Source organism: Eucalyptus grandis, chromosome 8 (assembly GCF_016545825.1).
Source record: "Eucalyptus grandis isolate ANBG69807.140 chromosome 8, ASM1654582v1, whole genome shotgun sequence".
In the NCBI taxonomy this organism is placed as follows: Eukaryota; Viridiplantae; Streptophyta; class Magnoliopsida; order Myrtales; family Myrtaceae; genus Eucalyptus; species Eucalyptus grandis.
The window spans coordinates 61128697-61143757 of NC_052619.1; the positions used below are offsets into that span (position 1 = coordinate 61128697).

Genomic DNA, 15061 nt, shown 5'->3' on the forward strand with positions numbered 1-15061 from the left:
TTTCAGTCATGTCCTTGCGTGAGAATTTTCCTTATAAGTTACTCATCACATAAAGGCTCTAATTTGCCAAATTTACCCAAATATGTAATTTTGCATTCAAGATACCTAATTGCAACCTGGAAAAATCCAATTTGTTCTCTAAACAAACTAAAATTGTTTTTTCTTTGAGCATAGACATTTGGATGGACATGAAAACCTTCTCACACCTTAAACAATGTTGAAGCCACATTTCACCTTTGTGGGTTTGTATATATATCTATAGGCATATGCCATTTGGTTGGTAAAGGATACAATAGCCAAGAGCGGGTTTGACTAAAAATTGAGCAGTTTTTTTAAAACTAGCTTCATATATGGATTCGATCAAAGATCTCTTGTCGGATGGCTCAGGTGAATTGACGAACTAAAGGAAAGAGGCAACCCCAATTGATTAGTATCCATAGGTGGGAGTTGTAGTTGTATGATCTGACTATTGAGACAACAAAGGATCTCGAAAGCTCACTCTCGCTATCAATATAAGAATTTCAAAAAATCTTCATATAAGAATTTCACGTGCTTCAAACACTTGGGATGGATTTCATGAGCACAAGCCCCTCTTAGATACTCTTCATTAAGAAAACCAACTTCTTATATAGCATAGAATTGGATCCAAAACAGGAATACCTGCTCAAAATAGAAAACCAACTCCAATTAAGTAAATTGTTCAAATTAGAAATTTTTTTTTTTCTTTTGAGTTGAAACTCGAGATATATTTTCAAAACAGTCCATACCCATAATGTAGTTTGATGTGGGAACTGTTTTCTTTCAACAAACTTTTATGTGCTAATTATTAGATAATGATAATTAAATCATATATACCATAGTCATCCCTCAATTACAAGCGCATATATCTAAAACCTCATATATAGCTAGCAAAAACAAGCGCAAAAAAAAAAAAAAAAATCGTGCACGGTCTTCTCACTAACTCTAATGGCCATCCGAGTGATGAAACGAAATAACCAGATCGTCTGGATAAGTTAAAAGAGTGCAATAAAATGATTAGAAAAGCATTTAGAGTACACACCAAATTCCTTGGCAGTCTCATTCATGTCGCTAGAAAATGATACATCTGTGCCTTTTCTCACATATAATACAAAAGAAATATAGGTCAGGCACCAGAATTTTACTGTATTGCTTCTCTCATTTCCTTTTGACCATACTTTTCCAGCTTCACGACCTTTGTTCAGCATATCTGAATATTCACGGAAACGACAGAGTCAAAGATGTTTGCACAGCAGTATTTTTGACTTTTTTTATCTTGGTGGTGCACATCGTCCTCCTAAATTCTTCATCTATTAATTTGTCGACAGGAAAGTCAATCTTACACTTTAATTTAAGCAAGAAGGGCAAAATATTTAAGTCTTGCGCATCATTGTTATCATTATAGTTAGCTTTCAACAGACATATAACAGTTTCAACTGTTGCTACATCGGAAAGGATTTGCATCATATTTATGAAATTGTTGGTAGATATTAACCGTGTTTGCAATGAATTTTAGATGCTTTTGTCTAATAAATTACTGGAGTCGTCCCAGTCGAGAAAGTCCATGTCTTCCCGTGAATTATCAAACCCGTTTTAAGTTTCACTTTCCACTGCGTCGTCGAAGTCACGTTTGGTGGGTGAAAAAGAGCACAGAAGATTACTTGAAAATTCTTCTCCATTACGGCATCGAGAAAAAGCTTGAGATAACAATTCCGGAAAATTCGTTGAGATCGATTCTAGTACATGCGTGTTTGACCATTTCAAACATGTTCTTTGTTCCAACTTTCCCAGTCCTGGTGAAAGAGACAACCCATTAGATGACCACCGTTGGAGACTTCAGAATTAGAACTTGTGCAAGATCTAACTGGGGTTATATCGTCTGAGCTTCTCTCTCTCTCTCTCTCTCTCTCTCTCTCTCTCGATATGAAGCCAAGAAGAGGGGATGTGTTAACTAAACAGCAGACTGATGAGTTCCAAGAAGCGTTTTGTTTGCTGGACAAGGATGGAGATGGTAACCCTTAGTTTTTCGTTTTTATCCTTGTATTATTATCTTAATATACCTTTCCTAGTAAATAATCTTTTCATATACCCTCTTACTCTGTTTGCTAGCTTTTTGTAATTTATTGCTAATACCTGATCTACCTCTTCCTGAGATCTAACATACAGTTCTTCATGTTAATTTTGTGACATAAAAATCTGTATATTGCAGCGTTGATTGTTAAAGATCGACCAATGCACTGGAAGTGCCATTTTTTCCCTTTCTCATGGATGTGAAACCTTAACACTAATATAATGATCGTGTGCTTATTACATGAGAAGACAACAATTGCTTCTGCCTTTGGTGATCTCACCATGCAACTGTGTGAATCAACTGCTTCGATTCATTTTTTAGTGAAGAAGACTGATTTATAGGAAAATATTTTCTGCTTTCTCATTGAATTCTTCCAAGTTTATGTTCTTTGAAGTTCAGGTAGCATTTGTTGATCGTATAGGGTTTAACTTCGTTACCTGGCTCATAAATAGATAATAAATAGTTTCATATCAATCAAACAGGGGTTTCAGTTCGTTGGTAACACAAGGCTAGCGGTAGAATCAACCAATCATTAATTATTCAACATGACACCACGTGTCAAATAACGATGAAACAAAAAGAATGGGATTGTTCTCAATAGATATCAGAGATCAAAGCCATTCGTTTTAATTTTAGAAAATTGTATAGACTGTCAGAAAAGAGTTCTAATTATTAGAAGATACGAGCTAGTAAAAAATTTATTACCCAAGGCTAGGGATTGTGGCATGAAACAACAATGGAAGCTGAATCTGGAGCTTATATTAAAGTATATATGAGAAGATAGTTTGTGGGATTAAGATATTCTGATTAAATATATCGACACCTAATATGCGTTTGCTCTCCAAATGATTGATTATTGGTTTGCTTGATGCGTAGGTTGCATCACATCTGTGGAATTGGCAACTGCACTCAAATCCTTGGACCTACATCCCACAGAGGAAGAACTTCAAAGCATGATCAATGAGGTCGATATCGATGGCAATGGGACTATAGAATTCGGGGAGTTCTTGAGTCTTATGGCCAGAAAAATTAAGGTATTTTCATACTTATATATATTGAAATAGCTAGTGTCACTTAAATCACATATTCACAAGTACTTGACTGGATGATTGTAAATGCATGATAATATATGTTTAGGAGACTGAACTAGAAGAGGAGTTAAAGGAAGCTTTCAAGGTCATTGACAAGGATCAAGATGGTTATATATCTCCTAATGAGGTATGAATTATTTCTAACCCCACATTCAATGTTCAGCTTATACTTTGTTAATTTTAGCTTGTTTGTATCTTGGAGCAATTCCTTCTAACCAAACCACATAAAAAAGAAGGGAAGGTGACAGAGAAATCTTGAATGAACTTTTATGAATGAAATTCATAAGGCAATTGTAAGATCTCCAATTTTTTTTACATGGAAGCCCATATGAGGTGAGTACTATTTGACCCATGAAATATCTCATTAACCACATATAGGCCGACATAAGTTAGTCAAATGTTCTTATCCATTGTAGTACCTGCAGATGTAGGAGTATGGCATCTTCTGTGATATAACATCATTTTACAGTTGCAAACCTTTTACCTATCTTCCACTTTTGGGACTAGACTAAAATGAGAAGCAAACGTTAAACTTACACACCAAAATTAACATGAAGAAGCGAAAGAAAGGATCAAAGTCTCTAGCAATGGCTTCTAGTGATACTCTAAATAGTCGAATAGCCGTCTTGCTCCTCTCGAACTTCATGAGCCTTCGAAGAACTTCCATTGACCTCCGTAGAAGCTTCCCGAGGATTTTTTTTTTCATCAATGCAATACTGGCAATGTGTAAGGAGCTTAGGATCAAGGTAAAAACGTTTGCGACATGGATGTATTGAATGTTGACTGAGTTGGTAAGAATACTTCTGACTTTATCCCTTGTGATGATCTCTCTTTTAGTATCAGTTTGGTTGAAATTTGAGAGATTCCAGTTCTACTATTATACATACCATGTCTTTAGACTTGAAACTTCTCTTAAATGTTGGGTAACTGCAGTTGAAGCGTGTGATGATCAAACTGGGAGAAAAGTTAACGGAGGAAGAATTGGAAGAGATGATGAGAGAGGCGGATCTGGATGGCGATGGCCAAATTAATTACGAAGAGTTCATCAGGATGATGTTAGCTTTCTGAAAGGACTAACGCGACTGCTCGTGCTTCGTATGGATTTTATATTTAGCGTTGTATGGTCATAAAACATAACAAACGGAAAGAAATCTCAAGCTACAATAGTAATATCATTTGCCACGTGGGTTTATCATGGATTCATTTCCAAGTGCATAGTGTAAAATCACTCTACACTCATCAAACATTTCTGTAAGTTATAACTATTGAAGTTCTCATGGACTATCTTTTGGGCAACTCGATTGTTCTGTCATATTCTTTTACGTAATCTTTATTTTTTAAGCAACATTAACTCTAATTGTGTGCCTTACCTCTATGTGTTTTATTGGATGGAATCAAAATACTTTTAACTCTTCATAATGTATTGCATTGTAAGAAATGAAGCCATTTTTATTTGGATTAATATAACAAAAAATTCCAAATTGTTACATTTATGACAAATTTACTCTCTATTAATTTTGATAAAATTTTACTATCAAATTGTTAAATTGGATGACACGTGTCGATTAACAAATATACCAATTTTGGGATTTTAACTAGTGTATTAGTTTGTCATTTTCATTGTATTAATCTAATTTAATGGAAACTAAGGAGGTAAATTTATCATAAATGTATCAATTTGAGATTTTTGGGTATAAAAAAAAATAAATTTGAGATAAATTTATTATAAGTATATCTGAAGTTTTTTGTGGTAATAACACTTTTTTTTATATGCTATTGCACAGGTACAAGTGTGATCATTTTTATATGTACCATATCACTTGGAGTGCATGATGGAATCAACTTTACTTGAATTTACAATTATTAATATTTTCTCGTTCTTGTAAAGTGATTAATCATTTTGTACTTTGAATGTAGAAATGATTAGATGTGATGTTTAAAATAAATTATGGAGAGATTTTTCTACTAAATTGTCAATTTTTTTTTTGACAAAGCTCTTCAAATAATATTAGGAGAAAATGCATTTCATGAATTATGAATACATATAAAGGGAAAAAGTCAATTTTAAAGGACCGCGCAATTTGGTAAAGTGTAATTTAAAAACCCATTAGAAAGCAAGTTTGACTTAAATTGGAAAAATTTACATCTTGTAGAGGACTTTCACTAGTTTTTATTTATTTATAAAAATTTCAAACCTTTGTCGATGGAACTCAAGTTGTTGGCCAATGAAATTGGCTACCAACCAGCCTCGCTTGAGTCACGCAACCTAGGCTTCACCTAAGGTCGAGTGACCTAAGGTGAGGCTGGTGGTGGCTTGCTGGCTACTCGTTGGTGACTGAGGCCTTCATTGGCAATGTTAGGGTTTTCAAGAACATTTCCATAATTATGAAAGAGTAGCGAGGAGAAAATTGGAAGAAAAAAAGTGTATTGACATTCCGAAAATGCTTAGAGCTTCAAGTATCTTTGGACATACCTCGAGCTAAAGGTCTTTAGAGGCTTTTCAAAATGTAATTGTATCTTTCCAAAACTTTCCAAGAATTTTGTCAAAAGGTATTTGCAGTTGCCAAGGGATTTTGGAGTCCAAAGCTTCTTGTGAATGCTATTTCCAAACACAGCCAATAATGTTCGAGTTTTGACATTGACAAATGATGAATTTATACAATTCTTTCATAGGCACGGAATTTGTAAAATAAGAAACGAAGGATCTTTCCACTTTATGTAATAATAATAGTGTAAATAAATTCTAGCAGATTTCGGTGATCACAAACTAATAAAGAAGCAAATTTGGTGCACATCTTTAATTTTAGCAAGACATAATGCTTTTCGTCTTCTCTGTGGTGTTGAAATTCTCTCCATGATTAAGTGCTCGATCCCACTTTGAGGCGGAAGCCCAATGAGCCACAGCAGGCTTTTTCCATATGTCTTTAGGAAAAATTTCTATAACTTCCATCCGAGAGGGGTTTCTTATTCATGAAGTAGACTACTCGTGAATTGATTATATGGAATAGGTTACAATGAAATACGTCAACATGATCATCAGTGACAATGATTCCAACATGATCTAACGGTCGAATTCTATTTGGACAATATATTTGGTTCTTGTGAGCTACGATGTTGACTTAATATGCACTCGGTAGTCAATTTCGAAAAGAACAACTAATTGCAAATATACTGGTTGATTGTTTACGTTTTGCTCTTCACCTAAAAGATTAATGCTATGCGATAGGACGTTTGATCTTAATGTGAACACTAGACGCAATATTTTTCAATCGACATTTTCTACAACACTCCGTTTGTCCCCCTGAGAGATGAAGGTTCCTCACCTTATTTTTCCGGAAAGTCTCAATAAATCTCAATCAACATAAGTTTGTTTTAATTTCTATAGTGCGTACATCCTTTCAAAATAACATAACTTTCAAATTTGTCATTGTTTTTCTTGTTCCCTTTTATTAATGTTAAAGTGATGAGGAAATTATACAACTTGTTATAATTTCCAAAAACTTAACATTATTAATTGACGTAGACTGCGTGCATATAAAACACTTATAGACTCCACAGATGAGCCATATGAGATATTTCAACACTTCATCTCATGTGCAAGAAGAACTAGGAACAGAACGTGGAATTTGACAAATGCATCATTGCACATGCAAAATAAACTAGAGCAAAACTAGAATCTAACACTACATTAAATCAATCATTCCAAAAACTTAAATTCATAGATGGAGCGATCACATATCCCATAGACAAGTGATGCAAAATATTTTAATACGACTATTTTCTCGTATAAAAAAAAAAAACTTGAGTATTGTATGCGAAGTTTAATAGAAATTTACCAAGAAACGATTAAAAAGAAAAAGAAGAAGAGAGAAACCTCATTTCCAAGAAGGACAAGATATCAAATCCAAAATAATTGCCACATTTAGTTGAATCAAGTAAAGTCATACGGGATTGCATGACTCGACAAGAGGCTTATAATAGCATAACGTGCCTTTGAGTTTTTGACTAAATGAACTATTCAATACGTTATGTCTTTGTATGAAAAGAACTCAAAATATCATCTGTGAAGTTCAATAGAAATTTACCAACAAACGATTAAAAAGGAAAAGAGAGAAAACTCCTTTCTAAGAAGGACGAGATATCAAATCCAAAACTATTACCACATCTAGTCGAGCCAAGTCAAGTCACATGGGATTACATGGCTCGACAATGGGCTTATAACAGCATAACGTGCCTTTTGAGTCTTTTGACTAAATGAACCATTCGATACGTTGTGTCCTCTCTCGTGCACTTCCTCCGTCAAAGCAAATGCCTCCACGTTCGTCTAAAAAGACTAAAACAAGACAAAGGCGTGGCGTGTTGAATCTTGCATCAAACGCACGACGGGGCACGTCCCTCATTGGCAAGAAAAATATTCATAGTAGAACGACTTATTATCCAAAAGTTGGGATGATAAGACACTGCGATGAAGAGGATTAAAATTAAAGAAGCCCACGACAGAAAAAAATTATGGACATGTACTCACTTTTTTCTTTTTTTTTAATATGGACATGTACTCACTTGGACATAATAAAAGTACCCGATTTTGATTTTTTTTTTTTTTAAATTGTACCCGATGGTTGTGACTTCAGTGGTCTTCAGGTGAGAAAACGGGGCTCGCCCTCTGGTTTTTTGTTCTATTCTCAAATTATAAGTATTTGAAATGATTACTCTAACAAAAGAAAGTCTGGGTCAACATTATTCATTTCAATTCATGACATCGTTTTCTACGTAGATGGGGCCTAATTTCCCCAAAAAAAAAAAACCACCCAACATTAGGTTCAATCCCAATTTTGTCTTAACTTTTTTTTTTTGTTTCAGCAAAAACCCTAAGTTTCATATCCAATCCCAACTCTATACCGAACTTTTTTTTGTCTCATAAAAACCCTAAACTTTAAGTCCAGTTTTAGATTTGTCTTGAATTTTTTTGTTAAAAAAATCATCAACTTTTAATCTATTCTCAAATCCGCCCTCATGGTCTGCTCTCAACTTGACGTGGCATTTCAACATCAATAAGAAATCCACATCAGTAAGTTGACATGAAAATTATCGTCAAAATGAAATCATTTTTAGGATATAAAAATTAGGATGACTAATGATGATTTTGGATGAAGGAGGACCAATGGGGGAAGATTTGAGAATAGAATAAAAATTGACTATTTTTCTCTTAGACAAAAAGAAGTTTGGGGAAGATCTGGGACTAGATTTAAAGTTGGATTTTTTAGATAGAGAAAAATTTAGGGCAAATTAGGAATAGATTTAAACTTCAATATTATTTCTATTTTTTTATAAATCAAATTCACGACAAAATTGAAACCAAACCTAAAGTTGAGGTTTCTTAAGTAATTTGGCCATGTAAAAGGTATGTGATGGTTCACAACTCCGCCCAATCCAATTGACGGGTTGCTTTAATAATTGCCAACCATAAACACTTCTAGTAAAAAAATTTCTCCCACATACCTTGTTTCTATTGTGCTAAACCTTTTACTGACAATTTTTCTCCTCTTGGGAGGAATTTGAAGTTTTAAATTCATTGTGCTACAAAAGAAAGAATGATACATATGTGTAAATCAACAGAGTAAATTTTACCAAACTTAATTTTAGGACAGAGTGTTCTTAGGTGATAGTATAAACATAATTTTCTACCTTAGGCCAATGTAAGAAAAGGTAATTCTAAGCAAATTAAAAATTTTGAAAACATAATGCAAACTATTCAAATTCCTCTAATTACACAATCACTTATGAAACATTAAGCTAGCGTCTCTAACACAACTTGCCTTTTGCAATCGGAAATTGTTTATTAAAGGGTTTATCCCCACCTTCTTTGTATGTTAATTGCTTTGACAAGCTTTCAAATTGGTTCATTGGGGAGTTTCCTTCGAATATGTTGTAATATAATACACGGAAATGATAGGATTGTAATTTACATCAACGTGAAATTACCAAAGAAATAAACGAGAAATAATAAGGATACTAGAAATTTACGTGGTTCGGTCCGAGTATCAGTACCTACCATTCACGGGAAGAGTCGGCAGCAAATAATCTAATATAATCGGAGAATTAGAGTTTATAATCACTCACACGCTCTAGTGTTTCTCATACTTAAATTTAACTCCAAACCCAAAGTGTTTATAAATAAATAATTCATTTAGGCTCCGTTCGTTTCGTGGAAAATAATTTCTAGGAAAACATTTTTCGGATTTTCCAACGTTCGTTTCACGGAAAATGAATTTCTTAAGGAAAATGTATTCCATGAAAAGAAAAAAGTCTTCTAAATCAGGAAAAAATATTTTCCACTTTTGAAAAATGGAAAACATTTTTCTCACTTGATCTCTCTTATCTCACACTTCTACAAATCCTTGCTTTCTTCCCCCCTTTCTTCTTCTTCTTTTCTTTTTTTATTCAAATTATTTTTTAATTTTCCTTTTCTTTTTTAATTCGAATTATTTTTAATTTCCTTTTTCTTTTCTATTTTTTTAATCTTTGTTTTCCATCTTCTTCTTTCTTGGCTAGTCGTCGGCCGTTGCTAGGCAAACCTCGAGCTCGTTGATCTCAAGCTCGCACTCTGCACTCTTGATTATCATTTTCTTTATTTACTCTATCATGCAGTTGTACATTGATCAAGCAAATGGCTCTACATGCTTTGCTTCTTTTTTTCTTTTGTTTATTAGAACACAAAAGACGCAGGGGAACATTCTTACCTTTTACCCACATAAAAAAAAAAAAGACGCAGGGGAAGAACATACCACTCAATTTGAAGATTCTCATTAAGGCTGTATATGCTTTGCTTCTTTTCTCTTTTGCTTCTTTTTAAAATCCATAGGAACATTTTTTAGAGTAGATGAACGTTTTGCGACAATAAGGGAATAAAGATATGAAACAAGTTTGCCCGGATTTAAAGGCAAGTTCATATTTGATGAATGTATAGGTTGGTAAGTGATGCATGCTTAAGTGGTGAAATCTTAGAAAATATTTTCCTTACCGAACATCGGAAAATACTTTCCGAAACATTTTTAGGTTTTAGCCGAACACCAGAAAATATTGTCATTTTCCTGGAAAATGACTTATGGGAAAATATTTTTCGGAAATGGCCAATTTTTCGCGAAACGAACGGACCCTTAAACATAAATTCATGGCACAAAATCACCACGTGTTCAAGCTCAAACAAACGCTCTACGTACGCCAAAATCAAGAGCTCCGGCTTTCGTCTTTGGTCCGCGTACGTACAGATTCGCGTTTTTGTTCAAAGCTTCGTACATTGTCTCTTCTCTTGGACCCGCGGCTCTTGCTCATTTTTTTTTCTCTTTTGTTGTGCGGTGCTCTCAGGTTTTCTTTTCGTGGCTCGGCAGCGTGGACGTGTAGAGCTTCTTTCTTTACTTCCTTTTAGCTTTTATATTGTGTGTCCAAAGTCAAGACTTCTTCACTTTGGGCCCCACGTAGATGACCTTAATCGGCTCCTGCAAATAAAAAAGAAACTTTGCTCTTTTTTTTATTATTCTATTTTATTTCCTCTTTTGTAAACCTTCATGGAGTCCACAAATCTCCTTCTATTAACTGAAGACATTCAAGACCCAAAAAAAATTTCAAGTTTCTTTTCTTGTGCATAATCTTGAATATTATCTTCATCAGAAAAATATCTTCACAATCAAATAATAAAAATTTTATCTAAGTGAATTGCATTTTATAAACGCACATAACTTAACAAAATTTAATGTCATGCATGCACAAAGAAAAACCTAGGAAGAATATCCGAGGTTGTGATGAGTGACTCAAAGGTTTCCTTATTCCAAGGGGCTTGAAATACAATTGTCACGACGAAAATTTCAAGTGAACCACCTAGGGTTTGGCTAATAGATTATTAAATCTAGATTTAACTCGGATTCTCCAAAACTCATACCAATTCACGACTTAGGTTTAAGTTTGTAAGATGAAAATGATTTTTCAATTATGAGTCGCCACTAATTTATTTTTTAGTGCGAATTAGAGATTTATAAGTTTGAAGACTTAATTACGCTAGATTTTTCAATTAGGAGTCACCACTAATTTATTTTTTTGTGCGAATTAGAGATTTGTGAGTTCGGAGATTTGATTACGCTAGATTTCTCTAACGCCATTTTAGTATATTTCTCTTTTATTTCAAAAAAATGTTTTGCATGCAGTTTGAATTAATTTTAATTCACTAATTTTAATTCACTTCCCAAATAAAACAGTGAATAAATTGCAATAGGACTTACATCAAAAACATCTGCAATGTTATATCAAAATTCATATAAACAATCATAAATATGACTTCTAATTAACATGCAATCACTATCTTTTTTTTAAAAGAATTTTCTCTCGTTTAATAAAATCTAATCCATATACAATGCAATATAAGCAAATGACCTAATTCTAATGACAGACAATCTCTAATTAAATGGACTTAGCAATTATCAATAAATGACCTATATTTTATAAACCTAATTCTATATGACGTGCACATGGCATTTTTATTTTCTTAAAAAGAATGCAATCTATCTAAAAGATTTATCTAATCTTAAAATTAAACATGCAATTTTATTCTAATATGCAATAGAATGCTCTAATTCTATTTTTTTCTTTTTCTTTTCTATAAAATTTGAAATTAAAATTGCCACATAATTAAACGTGCAACTTAAATATTAAAAAAAAAACTAACATCCTAAATTAATGCATTTTTTGGATTTTTTTTAAAATTCGAAATAAAATCATTATTCTAAATATGCAAGAAACAAGAAATATTCTAAAATGAACCTAATCCTAACTCATATATATTGTAAAATTGATTCAAACAACACAACACCAAATCAAACAAGATAATATTGATATTCATAAATTGGCGAATCATATCTCGCGCATGAGATTGGTTGGCCAATTTTTAAATAAAATCGCGAATCAAATTTTGAGCACGAGATTGGATCGGCGATTTTTCCGACTATTACGAGTCGAATTTCAAGGGCGAAAATCATACCATCAATCCCTAATTTAAGAGGCTACTTTAATGTCGGGAATTTCGATCATTTATTTCAAACAAATGATCAAAGTATTAAAATAAAGAATAAACTAAAGTAAATAAATAAAAAAACTACCTAATTTGATTTTTCAAATGAGATTTAATGACCGGCGGATCGTGTATCGCGATGGGGCTCGGTATGGCTCAAGGATGGGTTGCTGTGATGGTAGGTCGCCGGAGCTCCGACGAGGGGCAGCGGCTGGCAGATGCAGCAGCCGCGGCTGGTCGGGGGTCAGGCAGGAGCAGCAACGTCGGGTTGCAGCGGGCCGGCAGAGGGAAGCTCGGCAGCAAGGTGACCCGGAACAGAGGTAGCGGCGGTGGTGTTCGGACGGAAGGCAGCTCAGCGGCAGGGGAGCTCGGCGGCTGACTCGAGCGGGCTGGCGGCGCGAATGCTGCGAGGCGGTGACGACGAGCAAAATCGCAGGCGGAGCGGCGAGGCAGATGTGCGACGACCGGCTCGGGATCTGCTGGCGTCGAGCAGAGGCGGTGGGTGGAGACGCGACGGGCGAGGCAGACGGGAGCAACGACGGCGAACGGGCTACAGGCGGAGCGCGGGCGAGGACAGCAGCGGCGGGCGTCGAGCGCTGGGTCGCGGCTGCTGGCGTCGACGACGGAGATAGCAGCAGCGACGGTGGAAGCGGGGACAAGCGAGCGGGCAGAGCCGGAGCAGAGGCGGCGTCGAGGGCCGGCGCGGGCTGCAGGCGAGGCGTCGGCAGCGGCGGAGCGGCGAGCGAGGGAATCGGCCAAGAAGAAGAACAGTACTTCTGTTTTTCTCTGTTTTTTCTTTTTTCTTCCCTCTCACCTCACGTCTCTCACGTCACTTCACTTCTCTCTGTTCTGCTTTCCCTCTCCCTGCCGCACGTCCCCTCTCTCGCTTACCTTCACTTTTTGACATCTGTTGTTTTTTCCCTCGAACGGAGAGAAGCCCCCTTTACATGGCTCCTTTTGTAGGTAAAAAGAAAAATATGACCTTCATGAAATATTTCATCTCTATTTTAATATACACGAAAATTGTTTATAACCTCTCGATTACAAAAATCTTTTTATTTTCCTCATCTTCTGAATATTCTCCATTGATTTTATCATATAATACTAAAAATAATATTGCAATGCAATTTCCTCAAATTTTAAAAATCCACCATAATATCATATCAAATCTTTAGTTCTCGCAAGATAATTTTTGTCATTAAAAAAAAATAGGCTCGGGCTAATTTGCTCCATTCATAAGCTTAATCCAACTCGACAAATTAAAGTTCAAAATCACAAATTCAAACCTACCTATTACCAGCTCAATGCAAAATGCAATAATAACAAATAAGTATACCTAAAATTATATGCTATGCATTCTAATATTAATATTTTTTTCAAGAATAAAATTATTCTCTAACTTTTCTATAATAAATAGATAACTAAGTCCTCAAAATTTAGGTGTCAACAACAATATTGCTCAACAATGGTCCAGGAGCACGAGGGCCCTACGGGACCGCATGGATCAAAGCAAGAGCAAAGTAATGGTGACAAAACAGAATACAAATTGACAAAAGGTGAAAGGAATTCTGTAGAATTGTGAAAGTAACGGAGGGCATAAGTAGATAATAATGCAACAAAAAAAAAAATTATCAGCATGATGATGAATGTTTATTTTCTGATTCAGTCATGAACAGTCTTCATTTGTTTAATAAACTCCCATCGCTTCTCACAATTAACCATCGACATTTCTATTGGCAAAAGATGAAAACTGAAAAGCAACCAAGAAAGAAAATCAGAAATAATTATGTTGGTTATACAGAGGACTTTTTCAAGCCCTACGTATCCAAGCGTCGTTGGCAAGGGAAAATGACATCCTTGTGACCAAGCTTTCACACATAAAGATTATCACGGCAAATGCTTGTCTAGACTCAAATCTATATGAAGTGAATCAATTACATCGGCAGATTACATGTGTTGTACATAAATTTCACAAAATCAAACGGCTGTGATTGTGCTTGGTTGGATCAGATGTTATCCCCACGAGAATTTTTCAAGAATGCTGGTGGAACACTTCATATAAAAATGGGGAAAAAAAGGGACAATTAGAGGGTAGTTGTGAGGGATTGAAGTTCTAATTTTGAGACGCTGAGGGTGCTAGGAGATAAGTCATGCGAATATGCTCTTAACACTTGTATATGCTGCTGGCTGTTTTTCCCTTTAGAACATTAGCTAGGAGTGTGAAATTAAACCAACTTTTCTTCAATATTTGACAATGGAGGTAACATGAAATATAAAAATTAACTAAAAGTTTATCTTCTTCTTCTTTTTTTTTTTTTTTTTTGGGGTCGATTAACTAAAAGTTTAGGATAGAACCTTAGCGAATATTGATTATGATTTATTTGAAGTATCCGCTTCTTCTTATTGTATATACCAATTTCATATATATTTTTAGATTGTGTTTGATGGATCGGATAAAACTCTAAATAGATAACTATTATTTTATTTGGTGTTTGGAGTATCTTGAAATCCGAATATGATTGAATATAGTGTGAATAAAAAAATCTCACCTAAGGGATGGGATAGACTCGGATAGGATATATATAATTAAAAAATTTTAAAAAAAAAACAGAAAAGAAAAATGTGAGCTTTGTCACAGGCTCAGTCGTCGTTGCCTCCAGCCATCATCTCACCGCAGTTACCTTCGTTGCCGCCATCTCACCACTGTCTCACACCATTGCCGCCCTCTCTCACCGTCGTCCCCGCCAAGTTTGCACCTCTTAGTTGATTTCTCTTCTCGCCACCACCGCCATCAATCCCGCCTCTTCTAGCTTTGTCACATGC

At 35.0% G+C, this 15061-nt stretch overlaps 1 protein-coding gene across 1 annotated transcript; it reads left to right on the forward strand.

Annotated features, from left to right (window-relative positions):
• Positions 1–1941: 1941 nt before the first annotated feature.
• Positions 1942–4336, forward strand: LOC104417656 (neo-calmodulin-like). Its single transcript, XM_010028895.3, has 4 exons — positions 1942–2029; positions 2966–3123; positions 3227–3307; positions 4114–4336. The coding sequence occupies exons 1-4, from the start codon at positions 1942–1944 to the stop codon at positions 4246–4248; spliced, it is 462 nt and encodes a 153-aa protein (XP_010027197.2). The 3' UTR covers positions 4249–4336.
• Positions 4337–15061: the final 10725 nt, after the last annotated feature.

Excerpts from the sequence above, each read along its gene's own strand:
- LOC104417656 (XM_010028895.3), top strand. The coding sequence starts at position 1,942 with ATGAAGCCAAGAAGAGGGGATGTGTTAACTAAACAGCAGACTGATGAG. Across the intron at positions 2,030-2,965 it reads GCTGGACAAGGATGGAGATG|GTTGCATCACATCTGTGGAA; the intron begins GTAACCCTTAGT and ends CTTGATGCGTAG. Across the intron at positions 3,124-3,226 it reads TTATGGCCAGAAAAATTAAG|GAGACTGAACTAGAAGAGGA; the intron begins GTATTTTCATAC and ends ATATATGTTTAG.